Source organism: Gymnoscopelus braueri (assembly GCF_963280865.1).
Source record: "Gymnoscopelus braueri genome assembly, chromosome: 19".
Lineage (NCBI taxonomy): Eukaryota > Metazoa > Chordata > Actinopteri > Myctophiformes > Myctophidae > Gymnoscopelus > Gymnoscopelus braueri.
In genome coordinates, this window is record NC_137621.1 from 34,957,123 (window position 1) to 34,975,771 (window position 18,649).

The 18,649-nt window shown below is 40.8% G+C and overlaps 1 protein-coding gene across 2 annotated transcripts in view; it reads right to left on the minus strand.

Annotated features, from left to right (window-relative positions):
- The window catches only part of atrn (attractin), a 162,872-nt gene that overhangs the window by 123,649 nt on the left and 20,574 nt on the right, over positions 1–18,649 (minus strand). For both annotated transcript variants that reach the window (XM_080413852.1, XM_080413851.1), the window contains exons 4-7: positions 15,952–16,080; positions 12,546–12,748; positions 6,428–6,596; positions 2,890–2,980 (exon numbers count right to left, since the gene is read on the minus strand). In XM_080413852.1, the coding sequence (XP_080269978.1) occupies positions 2,890–2,980; positions 6,428–6,596; positions 12,546–12,748; positions 15,952–16,080 (592 nt within the window). The remainder of the gene's footprint in view (positions 1–2,889; positions 2,981–6,427; positions 6,597–12,545; positions 12,749–15,951; positions 16,081–18,649) is intronic.

Below are 18,649 nucleotides of genomic sequence, written 5' to 3' on the forward strand. Positions count from 1 at the left end.
TTCACAACATTCTCATCAAGAGACACAAGCAGAATGTTCTGTCAATCAGAAACTCCAACTATATTATTGGTATTTTAAAGGAAGCATGTTTGCTGTTCCTATTTTGATCGCCTGTCTGTCTTCTCTTTTTTTTGTATTCCTTGCTGTGATTACCTGCTTTCCCCACCTGACAAAGTTTTTCCTCTTCTTGTAATCAGTAGACCAGTGGGGATAGATGTATGTGATAATGCACCATGAGTTCTCTTCTTATAACCAGTATACCATTGGGGATAGATGTATGCGATAATGCACCATGAGTCCTCTTCTTATAACCAGTATACCAGTGGGGATAGATGTATGTAATAATGCACCATGAGTTCTATTCTTATAACCAGTATACCAGTGAGGATAGATGTATGCGATAATGCACCGTGAGATCTCTTCTTATAACCAGTAGACCAGTGAGGATAGATGTATGCGATAATGCACCATGAGTTCTCTTCTTATAACCAGTAGACCAGTGAGGATAGATGTATGCGATAATGCACCATGAGCTCTCACCTCTGCCTCATCCGTTATTTTCCCAATGTCAACTCATTATGCATTGTTACACTTCCAATATGAAAAAGAGAATCATAATAGCAAATACAAAAATAAAACACCATGTTCTATTAGTCCAACAAACAGCTGCTACAGTTATTTAATACTTTAATACTATTGTTGTATTGCCTTGAGTATTGTTTTATAACAGTGATTAAACTGTTGACAGGGACTATGTTTGAGGTGTCCTGATTTACTATAATTTTTTTTTTTTTTTTTTACTATTCATTCTTATTTTTGCCCTCAAAATATTAACACATCCACCGCCAGAGGTTAATCTCATAATGTACTCACCAGTGCCAAGGTGTTTTTGTTGTTTTTTTGTTTTTTTCATGTCGCCATAGATCTTGTTAAAATCCTTAAGATTGAGCCGTGAACGATCTGTTTACATCCGCGAGATCTCCCTGTATCTCCCAGTGAAGACCGCATGTCAAACGGACTTCCATGACTGTAGTTAGAGCGGATTACGTTAAACAGTGAAATGCGAGGAGAAAAAACTACAGGAAGAGAATTGAGTTTCAGTTTCGTCTGTAGAATGGGAGCGGGCGTGATCGTCGAAACCGGATCCCAAATAATTCTATTTCCTGTCATCAAACCGGAAACGGAAGTGGATCAAAAAAATTCCGAAAGTGCACCCGGACCGCGCATGCGCGAAAAGACCGCAGCCCGTAGGACTACGGGCTCGGCGCTTAACCGTTGGATTTAACGGCCCGTAGAACTACGGGCCCGGCGGTAAAGGTGTTAACGAGTTGGTTAGGATAATAAGGATAATTCCTTTTAACAGGACGTTCATGAAAGTCCTTGCGGGCTTGTTTCCAATGAGGGCCTGTGAGCAATTGGGGGTTAAGAGTCTTGCTCAGGGACAAATTTCATTTGATCGACACATATGCTGGCGTGGCCTGGAATCGTACCTGGGGCAACCAGGGCCTCTGGCTTCCTAGGCGGGCTCACTAACCACTCAGCTATGGCCGCCCCCCGGTGACGATGGAAAACACAACTACATTATGTTATCGTTATTCACATTTATTCAACATAGTGTTTGGCATCAAAACCAGTTGAACTACTTTAAAGGGGAATACCACTCATTTTCAACATTGAACCATGTCTTAATATACCTTAGAGCTGTTGTGTGGAAATAAGAAAAAAGTTCCCACCTTCTATGTCGCCTAGAACTGGATAATTGATTGTTGGGGTCATATGATCAGTGACATACGGAAGGTGTACTCTTTGGCCCACCCTCTAGGCTGCCTCATTCACTAGAATGGTGAATTTCACTTCCAGCTGAAACAGTGCCACTTGAATATAAAACCACTTGTTAAAGAGTTTTCAGCCAATTGATTTCTATTATCTACAAATACAATGTCTTGTGAAATGTGATATATAACCATATGCTATTATAAACCACTACAAGTGGCACTATTTCAGCTTCAAAACAGAATATTATAGGTCAACTGTGCTCTTATTTTAAATTCCACCGACCAGAAGTCAAACACTTACTTTCCCATAACTTGACAAGGCACTCTTATTTTGTTTTGAAGTCCAACGAACGGAAGTCAGACACTGATTGTCCTATAATTTGCCAATACTACTCGACGAACATGTTTAGCTTTGCTGACCACTGATTGTTCAATAACTATCGTCTGTAGCGGATTGAGAAACCAACGTAAACGGTAAAGTAAACGGTAAACGTTGATCATTGAGCCGCGCCACGGGACAGACAAATCCCTGTGAAACTAACGTGCGGACGCAGTCGTGCTCATCTCATGCACATGCCTGCCCGTGCTGGAGTTAATTCGTTTTGGAAATGTTTTAACTCACTCACGGGTAAAGAAGGCTTAAAACAACTTTCCACCATGGAGAAGGGAAAAAAAAGGGGGGGAAAAGCTGACAGCTGGTGCGTGGGGTAGCATCTATCTACACTGTAGATAGACGGATAGATGTAACAATATACTGTAGATGATATCGTTACTTTTTGCGACGTGGTTAAAGCAATCAAAATTTTGATATTGACTTTAAAGCCCTGGTGTACGCAGCACGCTCTCCTCCTGTGAGGGTGCACTGGACGTGTGTGTGATGAAAACACAACAGCCCTTTGGTCTTGCCTCGGCGGTGAAAATTTTAGCCTCTGCGCCCCGCCGAGGCAAAATTGGTCTGCCGGAAACCCTGCACATAATGAGAAAGAACGGCTAGCCTCATGACAAAACGCCACAAAGGCTCTGCCGTGTATAGATTCTGTACACTGCCCCTGTCAGCCTAGCGCTTGTGAAATATACATGTCTTCTCTATTCGGCGCCAGTGGTGGGCACAAACCTCATGCAAGGCCAGTGAGTGTCCATATCGCGGTGTGACAGAGTTGACTGTGGGATCGAGAGGCAGCCAGCTCTTTGAACTGAGGTTATACCTGGAGAAATAAAAGACAGGGAGAGAAGCTTCAGGCATGGTGACATTAAAGAACAATGTTTGAAAATCTGGCTGGTATTTTTAGCACTCTTGAAGCATCTGTCCATTTCATTCTCATCGCATAAACTGCGAGAGCAGAACCATCTTAACACATTTGCTGCCAAAGACGCATATCTGCGTTCTATTTAATTTCTCGCCTGGCTGCCAAAGACGCAGATCTGCGTTCTATTTTTTTTTTTTTCGTTTTTTTCTTATTTTTAGACCCAAAGACCAAGGAGATATGATATATCAAAGATTTAAACTCCTATCCACTTCATTGTTAACTTAAAACTTAAAAAATCTGTATCTCGGCTCCTGAGAATTTTTTTTTTCAATGGAAAATCTCTGGCAGTCTACAGCCAAAAATCTGAAATAATTCTGGCAGGAAATGAGTTAAGAAACCTGAAGACACATTTTTACTAAAAAAATTAAGGACATTATTTTGTCTGTTCTTTGTCCTTCTCTGTTCTTTTGTGACTTTTTTGCCTTGACTGCCGCACCAGCAAGAAAAACAAACAAAGGACAGTATCCGAAGGCACAGCTCAACCTTTTTTAACCACTTAAAATAGGTTAGGCCTTTGGTGGGAGGTGTCAATAAACCTACTGTCCAAGTCTCCTTTCTGTTCTACAATCATGCATAGGACTTATATACTTACCGTACTTAATATATAGTGTACCCGCGACATTACTCCTCTAGAACCATCCAATGTGGTTAAAATGCGTGCCTGCGTATTTTTGTTTTGCCAGTTTCTCTGGCTCCGTGCGTACAGTAACAGACTGGACTCCTGACATATCAGGATCATGTACTTTCCATCACATTAACTAAATAATTCACTGATCAAAAAAAGTAGTCGTGTCCAATGTGAATGCACCACAACAAACATAATTTGGCAAAGGAGACAGATGGGTAGGGAGAGAAGTGCTTTGGTGAGAATACAAGTGGGAGGTGACAAAGTCAAATCCAATATCTTTAACCCATTAAGACCTGGAACTGTGTCATTTTTAGATTTGAGCTAAAAAGCATTATTTTACACTTTTCAAGTGTATTCAAAAATAGCAGATATACAAGCAGATATACAAGCTCATAGCGCGGCACCGAGTGCCGCGCTACGAGCTTGTAGATCTGCTATTTTTGAAAAATCTTGAAAATGTGTGCAAATCTTTGAATATATATTTTTTTAAAGCGAACATTTTTAACTCAAATTTTAACTTTGCTTCTGGGGGTCACTGGAACAACATATTTTGATGGGGGTCCGCGGCCAAATACATATAATTTTGGGGGTCCTTGACATGAAAAAGATTGAGCACCACTGATATAGAAACATACGTTTTTCAGAAAACTGTTGCGATTTAGGAGACATGTAGAATCGGCTTCAGGTCTCAATGGGTTAAGGAGCTGTTGGATGTGTCCACAGAAATAGAGCTTTTTAGCATTTAAATGTACCATTTTTGTAAGAAAAAAACTAACAAAAACAAAACGGGATATACAGTATAACACTAATACCCAATGATCATTTTCTAGGAGGTAATAGGCCTATAATATTCCAACTTTAAGATAAATATTCATTGCATTTCTACTTTGTTTGACAGCCTATAATGGAGAGACAGAAAGATGGGAGAGACACGAAGAAAGATAACATGCTTCGTTAACTATACTGTATGTGTGACACTATGACCTTTCAACCTCACAAAATGTAGTTACTATAGTCAGTCTAACTGAAAATTTACTGTTTTTCTGGGTGGTATTTTACATTATTCATTAACAGGCTTCGCCCCACAGACTTTGGCCAATATAGAGCCTTATAAACACCAAGCGTCGTGCCCTTGAATCAGTGTTATGGCTGGGTGGAGTTCAGCATGAGCAGTACCACTAATTTTACAGCTATAATCACATCCTAGGATGTTTATCCAGCACAGCCCTATCTTTAAATCGGTGGCTATTTACTATTGCTGTTTACAAAAGTAGAGAAAGTGTGCAGTGTTTACAGCACACTTGCTCTTTTGTCAGCTTCTTTTTCTCGTCTTCTGAGAAATGGAGAAAAAGTGCAATTGCTTGTTGTTGCAGACTTGCAGTTGCTTGTTCCCACACCCAGCAATACTAACAGTTGGATGTCAGCTTTTCTGCTTTATGTGCCAGGCGCTGAGTTAAAAATGCATAATTGTTTTGCAAAACTGGTGAGCCTATTAAAAAAAAGAAGAAAAAAGACCGCATTTCTACTAGTTGCATAGCAACGGAAGAATTATCTCTACAACTTCAACATGGCATGCTTAACCACCTACGTTCTATATACTTTTAAATAGCAAAAAATGTTAATTTGGTATACAAAAAAAGAAAAAATGAATACAGACCCCACACTCCTTACTGTTTAATGCTGGTGATCTAGGAATTTTAACTAAATTTTGGACGATCTATGGTCATAAACTTAATCAAAGCATTGGATAAATACCTGTGTCAGATATAAGAGACATAGATGGAAATATGATCCTCTACATTATTTTCAATGTTTGAAATGGATTAACCAGACCTGAGGCTGATTCTAAAAATCCCTTCTAAATCCAAACAGTTTTCTGAAAATCTTATGTTGCTACATATCAACATCTAAAATGACACGGATGCTTTCCCGGATTGAATGTGTTAAATTAAAGGTTAATTTCCTAACTTGCAATACCACATAACAGATATATCCAAAATCCAGGTCCCTTAGCGCCCCCACACCCATTTAAAATGTAGGCTACGTGTCTGTATTTGTTTAGTGTTCTGCATTGTTTATATCATTTAGAAAGAAGAATTTACACACCAACAACACGTTGCATGGCTTGTACTGCAGATCTATTATTTTGCTCAAAGTGACGGTGTCATACTATGGACTATAAATTAGGTTTAGTAGCCACCCTAGACACTTCCATCTTCCATCTCAAACTCCATTCAACACGGATGGTTTGAATGTATGTAGAGCTAAGTATCTACCATAATCACCCCCAATAGACACGCTATGACGAAATTAAGAAAATGTGCACTTGAATATATTAAACTGCTGCCCCCCAAGACCACCTCATCACCTCCCTTTCAAACATATTGCTTCCACCGCCCCCCAACATTCTCTGAACGTCCCTACTGAGAAACACTGAGTTGGTGGCACAGACCTCAAAAGGGGAAATTAAGACTTTGGACCCAGCTGGCTAAAAAAATAATATTTATTGAACAAATGAAACACATTATAATTATCTAAATACATGTACCTATAGTACAAAGTTGTCACACAAACCACCCCTAGGAGGTAATCAGACTTACAACTTTGACCATACTGGAGTCAAATCCAACATAGCCTACACTATCTAATGTCTTGAATTATTTAAACACTTTTGACAAAGTAGACACAGACACCCCATAAGGGGAAATCCGACTTACCCTTTGACCATGTGATAATCGGAGGCATTGAAGACGTAGCCACCGACCACCCACATGATGTCCTGGTCGACCACAGCCTTGTGGGAGGCCCTGGCCAGTCCCGCCTCCGTGTATTCCTCTCTGCTCCAGAAGGACGAGTTGGCGGGAACGGAGACCGAGCAGTCAGGCCCTGGAGGACAGAGAGCATTGTGTTGAAAAGAACAGAAAAAACAACTTCTTAGCCCAGTGATTCTGAAACGTTTTAGTTTCAAGGACCTTCGCAATTTGATATGCATTGGGCCGTGGACCCTCATTGTCTCCGCCAGGCCGAAAGGCATGGCGAGAGAGTATGTTTTGCCCCCTGTCTGTCCGTCCGTCCGTCCGTGTGTCCGTCCGTCCGTCATTCTGTCTGTGGACAGCTAATCTCCGGCACCGTTGGCTTGCTCGCAGCGAAACTGTGCACACACACTCCCTGGATGCCACAGCAGAACCTCTGCCCCAAATTTTTCACATGGGCCTTTTATTGATTCAGATTCAGATTTTTCATATTCCATCCTGATTGGCTAAAAATGGCTTCCAAAGTTTGCAGGAGTGCTCCGTTTTGAACAAAATGCCTCAAATCATAAACACAGCATGCAATTTCCTTGAAATTTTGCATGCATATTCTCACTATCCAGAGGAAGAAAAGCCACTTGAAAATGTTCAAATCAGCCTCATCAGGCCCATTCGTGTTTTTACCTATAACTGCGCCGATCTGTGTAAAACTTTGTAAGCGCACTCCCTAGAGGTCAAGGAAAAACCCTTGCCCTGCATTTTTCACATCTGCCTTTTAGAGCGCCACCAGGAGGCCGACTTATGTAAAACACATTTTTGTATATTACTCCTTCCGATTTGATCCAAATTTCACGCAAATCGGTACACATGATCTCTATAGTCATGTGATCAAGACGGATGTGTTTGATTTTTCACATTCCATCCTGATTGGCTAAGATTGACATCTAAAGTTTGCAGTAGTTGCTTGTTTTGAACAAAATGCCGCAAATCATGAATGCAGCATCCGATTGCGGTCAAACTTTGCACGCACATTCACACTATGTTGAGGGGCAAATGCCACCCTTTTGACATTGGCCTGTTATAGCGCCACCAGCAGGTCTAATTTAGCAAAACACATTTTTTTAACAAAATGCCTCAAATCATGAATGCAGTGTCCGATTGCCGTGCAAGGCCTAAGAAGAAATGGCACCCTTTTCACATTGGCCTATTATAGCGCCACCAGGAGGCCACAATAACCTACCTGACCTGGCGGAGACCTGTGCTCCGAGGAGCACTTTTTCTAGTTTCATATGATTTTCATCTCTGGGACCAGAATCTACACTGTAAAATCCTCAGTGTTAATTTAACTCTTAGAGTGTCAAAATTGTACACTCTGAGTTACAGAACCGTAAAGGTCCATTTGGTTCCTAAATTATACACATTTAGCTGGGGACCCCCGGGAACCCTGTCAAGGACCCCTAAGGGTCCCCGGACCGCATGCTAAGAACCACTGTCTTAGTCCACCGGGCCAGTGGCTGATGGATTCCAATGTTCACCCAACACTTGCATTTTATATTTCAATACATACCACGATAGGCTATGTAATGGGGAGGGTAATGTGGTCGGCGTAGGTTTAAGCCTCAGTTCGATACGGGTGAGGAGGAAGAGGGTCAAACTAATGCTTGGTACACAATAAACAACTTTTATTCAGAGAGCATGGCACATTTAGAGACTGCAATTTGTGAATCTGACGTGCTCTTTATAAAAAGGTGCCCATCTATGCAACTAGGAATCTCAGGGGCTGACTACTTTCAAGTTTCCCTCGTGACTTTTTGTTGCACTCCCTCATGGAGTTACTTGCGGATTATACTAGGGTCAGTCCACCCTAGGTGGACACGCACTGACCTTTTGCACCTTAATCCCATGTATAACGCACTGTCTTTTTTTGTTTTTTTATTGTGCTCTTTTCCTCCAAGCACCTTAACGTCCATATGTATATCATGCACAGTATAAGTATAACATGCACAGTATACATACATTGCTGCTATGCTCAGGCACCTTAGTTTTTTTTAGTTTTTTATTATCTCAGGTACTTTGTAAATATGTAGATAACTTGTCTGGCCTTCTGTTGCGCTCTTGTTTTGATCCCCTTCCCACTTGCCCCCCACCCCCTCTTCTTCTCCCCCCCCCCTCTTCTTTCTATGGAAACTAACGTTGCGATGGGAACGATGTACAAAAACGAATTTCACCCACTTTTTTACCTTGTAAACCTGTGATGTGACAATAAAACTGATTCTGATTCTGACATTTTCACCATGGTTCCATTGTTAGAGTACCGTGAAGTCCCACGTTTTGGTAGCCAGTCAATAATTAGCACACTGACTTTAAGACAAACAAACAAAGAAAATGGAGAACAAAAAATCACTCAGGCACTAACTAACTGGCGCTGTATGGATTATCTGGAAAATGTGGATAAGAAGAAATTCCACACAAACTGGAATTTCTTCTGAATAAATAGGGAAAGTTTCTGCAACGCCTCTGTGACGACGCCAACAACCTGGGAGTCAGAAACGGAGAGGCTGACAGGAGCTTCTCCAATGTGAGCTGACGACATCGTTTCTGATGAGTACAGAGGATACAAACAGTCACAAGGAACACAGCCGCTCGGATCCAAACATTTACCAAACAATCATTCTCAACCATCTCTGTGCAAAATATGACAGGGGCATTAGAAGGGCACAGGATGTTAATGTGCCAGGAGAGTTCTCCATGGTCATTATAAACACAATGCAGCAGTGGGTCATGTGACAGGAAAAGGAAAGTGATGTGGCTCTCCATGCCAATAAAGGCCATTCCACTCATTCTCTGCGTGGCTCCTTCCTGTGGCTGCAATTTCCCATCAGGTCACGTTCATAAATATCACACAGCTTACATTAACCACTTAAACAATATATACTTTGTGGACCGGGGTCCCCCAGGGCTCTATACTAGGACCACTCCTTTTCGCCCCTCAACACTAAATCTCTTCATCTCTTTCACCCCAGAATAAGGATGGTAGGGTTCATGTGGTTAAATAAACAATAATAACATTTGTATCAGGCATAATTTCTGAGTAAAAAATAAAAAATAAAATAAACTTAGCCTTAGGGCTCCTTTTACATGAAGAGGTGATTTATTGAAGGGCAATCCATTTGGAAGAGAGAGAGACGATTAAATGCAAGGCTGGCTTCACTAAGCGGGCATTCTGTCTTAGGTTTCTCCCTGGCTGGCTGGCTGCTGTATAAAATGGGTTCATTTGGAGGCTGGCGGCATGGGGGTATACACTAAGTGAGCTACTCCACAGCCTGAGACTCCGCGACAGGGTAATAAAGGCTAAGATAACACCAGTCTGTTTCTCAAACTCCCTCAACCTCAGTAATTAGATCATGAGCACATTGAGCCGGTGAGATAACTATGGTTAAATTAAGCCATCGTCTCTTAGCTTGTGTAAGCGTGGTGCTGCGGAGCCGTTTAAAAACTAACAGAGCATTTGGAGCCCAGATGGCCTTGATTCTTTACAAAAATTAAGCGCGTCTACAGGAATGAAGGGGGGGGGGGGGTTAACCAATAGGAACACGGGGTGCTAATGACCCAGCTGGCAGAGATGTCGATGTTGATGCTGAGGCTGCAGCATCGTTCTTAGAGATAAGATTATCTTAGTATATTGGGTGACAATGGAATGAGGATAATTATCCTCTACACTTCACCTTTGCTCATGGAGAGAATTTAACAAGTGATATCATGGGTATTACTGTTAGTTCTGGTTGGAGTGGGGTTTAAATGCGGTTGTACGAATATCTTTTAAGTGCCACTATTTAAGCTGCACTATGTAAGTTTGAGCCTGGTTTCCTCCTCAAGAGCTGCCATTTTTACATTTGAGCTAGTAGAGCCTGCCTGCTTGCTCAGGGGATAAATTGAATCTTGACCGTCAGGTCAAAATTCAAGGTTGGTGTCAGATCCTGTGTCTAGGTGAGACATGACCTTTGACAAGATCTAAATGTCTCAATAGAAGAGCTGGGAGACAAAATACAACCACCTCAAATGTATATGTTATATTGTATTAACATACTCTACCATAGAGATTGGACATTACATTTTATTCATTAAAAAAAAGTTACGTAGTGCGGCTTTAAGTCAGTTGTTCAAGATATTAACAACTCTTTCTATGAGACCATCATGTATCAAATATCGATATATTTTTTGACCAAGATCAATAACGTGGCTATATTATGGGATGAGCATTGGTGTTTTTAACAGATATTTACACACAAGGTTTTGAGAAATTATCATTTGTGACATCATAAATATGATTACCACAGGTAGAGGCTTTGGTTGGTCATTTTGCGATAGGTGTCCAAGGGTGGAGTGGTGTTAAGCGTTATATATCCAATTATGGACTGGGGCCCATGACCCACCTCTCTCCCACTCACTTTGCCAGCCTAGGCTGGCTCAGGGTGGAAGACAGGGTTAAACAACAAAAAATGGGACTGGTCTTCAAAATTGTAAATGCAGATTTGCCCGAAATGCCCCCTATACCCGCATATCTGTATAATTACCTCGAAAAAGTTAGTGACACCCACAGTCACAAAACTAGAGGGAGCGTAAACAACAATCTGGTACCACCCACCCATAAAACAAACATGGGCAAATTCTCCTTCTATAGCACAGCCACCAAGGAATGGAATAGTCTAACCCCATCCCTCAAAAAATGCAGTTCGCTGGGCCCATTCAAAACAGCCCTAAAAACTAATCTTTCTGGAGGCCTAAAGAGGAGCTAGTACCAGTTTGCTTTTTTTGTATATAATGTTTTATTTTCTCATGCCTTTTTTGTACATAGTGGTATATATTTTTTCCTCTGTATTCTTATGTTGATTTTTGAACTGTTTGGTTGCTACTATATATGTCTATGAAATTAATTCAAGGACCCCAACGGAAACAAGCCCGCAAGGACTTTTTTGGCCGGACCTTTTAGACAAAAGCATTATAAATGTAACTGTGTTGTTTTACATTCTTTTGCCTAATACAAATTTCAATCAATTTCAATGGATGCATCATAAAAAAAAAAGATATACATCATTTAGGGGCTGTTTTGTAGCCTGGGACCAGACGAATCACCTCCCAAAAAGATCTGCATGTCACCATCGCGTCGCAATGCAAGGTGTGTGGATATTTTGTAGATTTGTTTGTTTTGTGAAGAAAGTAACATGATTGCGCATGTAGTATAAATTAAGCTTAACATTAGGAATGTGCAAGGAAACATCTTGCAATGATCTTGCATACAAAATGAAGCCTCGGCATTGCCCATAGTTACAGTGTTTTGCCAGGCCTCTGTGACTCCGCGACAGCTGTCAATCTCAAAGACACCCGACTTCTCATTTTGAGGGCAAATGTTTTTCCGAGATTAATATTCAGTGCCTCCATTACAACTTCATCCTTGGGGAAACACTGGACATGGTTAATCAAATCAGCATGGTGGGTTGAAAAATAGGTCACACAGCTGGCAGCAGTGCCACTAAACTGCCAGCTAAGCGGAAGTGCCACCCACATGGATGTGACACCAGCCACAAAGACAAATGCAGGACAATTCTGGCTACTATGGGTGGTTGAATTTGCTTACCATACCCATTTCTTCAGCAGGTACAACACCATCAATCGAAGGGCCTGTTGTAGTTGCTACTGAATCTAGGCGCCCCATGAAAGCTCATATATACAGTAAGCTATCTTTGGTGTGCGACACTAGCGTTCAACCAAGTATAAATCAGGCATTAGTCACTGGTGAAATGTGACATGTTGAAACCATTATGACTGGTATGCAGAAACTAACATTTTATAATGGAGAAAAAATATATATTATTAGTATTCAGAATCACCCACCCCCTCACCCCCCCCCCCCCCCCCGACACACACACAACAAGAATATCTAACATGACCCAAAACCTTAGTGAGGCTTACTGCTGGAAACATAGAAGTTGCAAATTACTCAGCGGATTGTGTTCCAACAAGTTCATTTGTTAACTTGATTCATTCATTCACATTTCACTGCTCTTCCCACCCCCTGCGGACCCACCTTGCCATCCAGGGTTGCAGACGCAGGACTTTGCGCTGGTCTGGCAGCGGCCTCTCGCCGGGAAGCCGCAGTTGGCCTGGCAGTAGGGCACATCACAAGCTTCGCCCTTCCAGTTGGACTCACACTGGCAGGACACGGAACCAGTTCCGTTTGCCACGCGACATTCTCCACGACCCGAACAGTCATTAGGACATGTGTTCAATCTAAGAAGCGGGAGGAAGAAAACGAAGAAAAGGAAGACGCATTGTGTTATTATTTATGAGAGTCGGATAAAAGTTTCTAGAATAAATACAGGTATATATCGAAAATTTGTAAAAGCACTTCTGAGACTTCCAACTCCTTGGGGGAGACAGACGACACAGCAAGGTCCCTCGATCTCCTTCATGTTCCTGCCGCAGATCGATGCTTTGACTGTGTGTGTGTGTGTGTGTGTGTGTGTGTGTGTGTGTGTGTGTGTGTGTGTGTGTGTGTGTGTGTGTGTGTGTGTGTGTGTGTGTGTGTGTGTGTGTGTGTGTGTGTCGAAACAAGCATAGTAGAATGTGCGAAATAGACATTGGATGGACGACAATTTTCATGGTCGTCACAAGAGAGGCTATCTTATGGTTTAAAAAGATTTTTAGGGTTAGGCTTAAAATTAGGAAAAGTTTCCGGTTGGAGGATGAGACATTTAGAGGTTAGGTTTAGCTGTCGGGGTTGAAGCTATGCCTGATTTTAACTTTTTTGCACCCCAGTGTCGATCTACAAGCTCACAACGCATCGCAGCGTTGAGCTTGTAGATCTCCTATATTTCAGCTATTTTCAATGCTGTCCAAAAAATGTTTTATCCTCACAAGTATAGTAATACAAGTGTGTGTGTGTTGGGTGGAGGGGGGGGGGGGGGGGGGCGGCGGCACTGAGCTTTTATTCAAGGATCTGATTTTCAGACCCAACTTTAGTCCCGTCACCATGGTGATGAAGTCAGCACGAATGAACATGAAAAAAAGGAAAACTTTGGGGCTTCTATTAGGCCTTTGAAGGTGTGCGTGCGTGCGTGCGTGCGTGCGAGAGAGAGAGAGAGAGAGAGAGAGTGTGTGTGGGTGCTGGTGACAAAAAATAATTTGACTTTACTTTTTCCAAGGCGCAAGTCCAGAATTATTAAAAAAAAAAACATGCAATTTGGTGCATTCTGGCCATGTTTTTTTTTATGGCTGAGCAATTAATCAAAAAATAAGTCGCAATGTGAACTACTGCAGTTTCCTAATTACAGAGGCTGCAATTAATTAATTGCATAAAATAGAGGGAGCCCCAAATGGACTTCTAAACTAGGCATTGAACTGTTTTAGGTATTAATTGTTGCAAGTACAATATTAATTTAAGCCTTAAATGTATACTCAATAAAAAAGTAAAGGTTTTTGTATGTTTAGCTCACTGTTTAAAAGTACTGTATACTTTACATTAGATACTGCTGACAATTCCCAGTTTTCTTGACATTCGAAGAGGCTATTGGCCTTTCATTTCCGTTTGGTATCGTATGGACGTTGTAGTCAATGGGCTAAACATGCAAAAGTAGCAGTATGGTTCATTAAATATCAATTTATGTTGACAGCGTCTAACAGAGGTGAAGCTTGAATTAAAAAATATTAAATGCTTTTTCTCCCCTTACTAAACAAACATTTGATAATTAAAATAACACCTTAATAGTATCTTTATCCAAATGTAAAGGCAACCAGAATCTACACCAGTCAGTAAAAGAAGTTTAAAATCTTGTCTTTACTATGTCTATGTAGCATACTGTCTCTTAATATAGCTGCGCACAGTGACGCACTGTATTTACTGTTAATACATTGCAATATCCAACCAGGACTGGAGGAACTCTTAAAATCAGCTCTTTACACATTTGCATCTCTCCATCTCCAAGTGTGGTTTAGAAAAGGTTAAATATCCACCTTCATGTGGGTTCAATCCTTGCAGAGATAGGTGTGAGCAGTAGTTACTTTAGCACTCTTTTACTGGAATTCAGTTTGTTTAAATGTCTAGTGGTTGAAAATAAAAGACCCTTTCACTTGACCAGTCTGTTTCTACACTACTTTTTGACTCCAACAAATCTAAATGAATAATTATTACAACTTGAAGTAGTTTACTTTAACAATGAATGCTGATAATATGAGCATTCGTTCATTGCTGTTGTGAGTACAGCCATATGATGGACACGTCTTTCTACCATTATGTATGTATTTAGATTTACTACTGTGGAGCGACTGTTCAGCACTCAACAGGAATTAATCAGTCAACCATCACCTGTCAATCTTTTTCAAATCGTTGGGATGTTGGGGGGAGGAGACTACAGATTCCATAGCCTGTGTTTTAACAATGCTAACAAACAGCTTAAATTTGGGAAAAGTTAAACATCGACTTGCTCATTCCCTGCAAATGCCAATGGTAAATACCCATGTGCAAGCTCAGATAAAATGGTCAACCAACTGAGGAGAAAAACTGGAAGAGGGCGGATGGACGGCCGACAGAGTTTTGTTCATTTTAGAGTAGGATTACTATCAGATTAATCACTTGTGAAAATAATTGACAGTCGCAGCCCAGCTTCTGTCAGATCCCATTGTGTTTTTATATATAGCCTGTTCTACCATTGTGAAATCAAAGGCAAAAGTCCTGGACAATAACGTTTTTGTTCTATTCTGCATTTATTGCTTTTTGCCTCACAACGAAGCCAAATCCAACATTTCCATGACTACATGGTGAAGTTTTTAAGTTTATATCGTTTTCTGTACTGATTTCCTCCTGCCTGTAATATCAGAGTGAAACCATAGCAGTAGTTCCATGTTCTACGGTGTATTAGTGATGTATGGGTCACAGGTAAACCCAGGTTTCAGCTCAGGAAAATAATACTTTCTGAATAATTGCAGGTAGAGGAGATGATAATAAATGTCAGTGTAGCTCATATCTTCGGCTAAGTTACCACAGCCACCCCACTTGGTTTTGCTTGTACAGTACCATAATTGCGAAACCAAAAGTAAAATAACTGGGTGTGGTCAGTAATGAGTCTCTTCTCAGTATTCACCAGTGTTGCCATGTCCGCGTCGACTTTGGGCTTGTTTTTCTATAAAGTCGCCTGTAAACATTTTCATGTCAAGGACCCCCAAATTGTATGTATTTGTCTAAGGGCTGAAAATATTTTGTTCCAGGGACCTCTTGTACCAGATTTGTGTTGTTAAAATATTCCAAATGTTTCAATTTTTTTTCAAGATTATTTTGAAAATAGCAAATCTACAAGCTCACAACACGTCACGCGTTGTGAGCTTTTTCAAAGCCATGAGCCATTTTCAAATAGCCGATGTATATAGGTTTAAGTGCTCATGTGGCCTAGTTGCGTCTTTTGGACTTGTTTTCATAGTCTGGCAACACTGGTATTCACCTGTAGGAAATGTTGAAGCCAGTCAGGTTGTAGGCTGCGTCACTGAAGAAGTGCAGCAGGGCGTAGCCGGACTGGGAAACCACCTCAGGGACCGTCTCATTGCTGTACCGCTCGGGGACGATCAGACCGCTGGAATGAGGAAAAAGGAAAAAAGACACACAGTGTGTAGTAGCGTGTGTGGTCGGAACCATGATGAATAGTAAAACCACAAAACTGCCATAAGCATCAGTAACAGTACAGCCACACATGCCAAAAAAACTACTACCATTAATGTGTTATCAATGCTGTGTTTGTTGGTTTTTTTATGGAGTGGCTCCTCAGAGGCGAGCCGTCTTTAGAAGTCTGTCTCTCTGTGTGTCTGGAGATAATCTGGTAAACCACTGGACCGATCGGCACCACATTTCTTGATCACACTGCCAGTTGGCCACAGAAGTACCTCCAATAATGTTTTTGTGGAGGTACCTCTACTAAATTATTTCTTCACATGTTTTATACTTCTAAAATATACTTATGTTTAACTTAAATGTTATAATGGAAGTCAAAGGGGATCTGATTGGATTGAAACCTTGCCCAAAGTCATCAAAGTCACATGACTGACGTCATACAGTAGATGACTCACATCACAGGCTGGGCACATGGAAGCCTCTGATATATAGGGGGCTTCTTTTTCTGCCGTGTGTATACTTTAGTTAAGGTGAATAGCATGCTTTTCGTCTTGTTTTTAAATTGTCACCAGCACTCATTCAGTTAAATAGTGTGTCTGAGTTAGAGATGCAACGATATCCATTAGTCTTTTCCGATACCAATTCCGACCGATACCCTTGTTGGGTATGCTGTCTGGGAATCGTGCCGATACCAAGTACCGTGCCGATACCAATGCATAATCTAATCAAAAATAGAAAACATAAAAAATAAATGATTTAAAAAAAAAAAACAATTTAATCAATAACTGTTAAAACGCAGCAACAAGTCAGTAAAATTGTAATGAAAGTAGTAAAGTGAAATGTAAAGTGGAAAACAACTGTTTACTGTAAATTAAATAAGTCTCTCAGATACGGGGATCGGTATCGGAACAAATCTAATGTGAGGGGAGGGGTGGGGGACGAGTTTTCAGTCTGCGCCCATGTACTATCAATCATAGATTGGCATAACTTACATATTAGGACAGCATCATATGAACGCATATCCTTCTCTATGAAGGGCAGAATAGACCAGTTCCACCTGAAGTGGGAAAGATTTCTTCTCCATGTTAATGACAGACTACTTGCTGGCCCCCTATACAGTATATCCTTGCTTGTTCACAGGTGGTTCTATTTTTATGGATAGCATAGCCTCCCTCCTTCCCTCTTTATTTTCAGTTTTTTCTTTGTTCTCCTTTGTTTATTGTATTGATTGTGTTGTTGTGTAAGTACCCGTTTTTATTTGGGCTGTTGTATTGCAAAAGTGCAAAAAAATTAAATAAAATACTAATCACAAAAAATATTTTAAAGCTGTCTTCATGTCCCGATTCCGTCGGTACTTCCCACATCACTGAATTCATAAGGCAATTAAAACAAATGGTGCAGTCAAATGCTTGGGAATGATGACAGTTCAGTGAGGTTTATTGATGGAGATGTTCATTAATGGAGATCTTGAGTGAGGCAGTGCAGGGCGCAAAGTGTTGGGAGACTGCTTCCTCACATGACATTAATCTAACACTTTTCTAAAGAAGGGTAGGCCTTAATAAAATAAAAATAAATACAATATTGTATTGCAGAGCGCAGTGTTGAGGTAAATGCACATCCGTGGGTGGAAAATTCACGACAGCCTGCAGATGACAAATGGCAACAATGGCAAGCACTGAATATAAAGTTTAGATCGTTATTCCTTCATATTCATAAGGGTCCCCACACAGTAACAGCGCAAGATCCAAATAGGGCCAGCTGACCTTTATTATATATATAGGTCTTCAGAGGTCACGGTGTGTGTGTGTGCGTGCGTGTGTGTGTGTGTTGAACTCAAGTACTCAAGTACTCTGGCACAGCAAATCAGTCTGCTGCAGAATGTGCGGATACACCATACCTTGTATAGGAACACTTATAAATTAATTATTTACTATATTTTAGTTGTTTGACGTATATTTGCATCATTCAGTAGACCTAATAAATCATCTAATAAGAATGTGCTGTTTTCAATAAGTCTGCAACTGCTGCCAGAATCACAGTTACTGAATGAACAGATGCCTAACTTGTATTGCAATATTGGTATCGATTGATTTGACGATGCAATTAATCTGTTATCCGATATTGGCCAAGAATTTCAATATCGTGCATCCCTACTTCTCAGTCAGTCATCCCAAGTGAAGACTGGGTTCTTAGACCAAGAACAAAACCTGTATCAATACAGTATCGGTACAGTATACAGCAGGGGTGCCCACACTTTTTTAACTTGAGTTCTACTATTGAAATTGCCAGCTCAAGGTGATCTACCACTCGCGCGTGCATGAGTGGTAGGCATGGTGGTAGGCATGGTGGGCGAAATTTGCGTGGTTTTGGGTGGATTTTTTTTTCTTTTTTCAGTTTTTTGGTTGGTTTTTGTTAGTTTCTTTTCCGTTTTTTGGTTACTTTATTTCGGTTTTAGGGTTAGGGTCAGGATTAGGTTATATAATTATTATTTTTGCCTGATTTTACCGATTTATTATAACAAAAAATGTAATTCA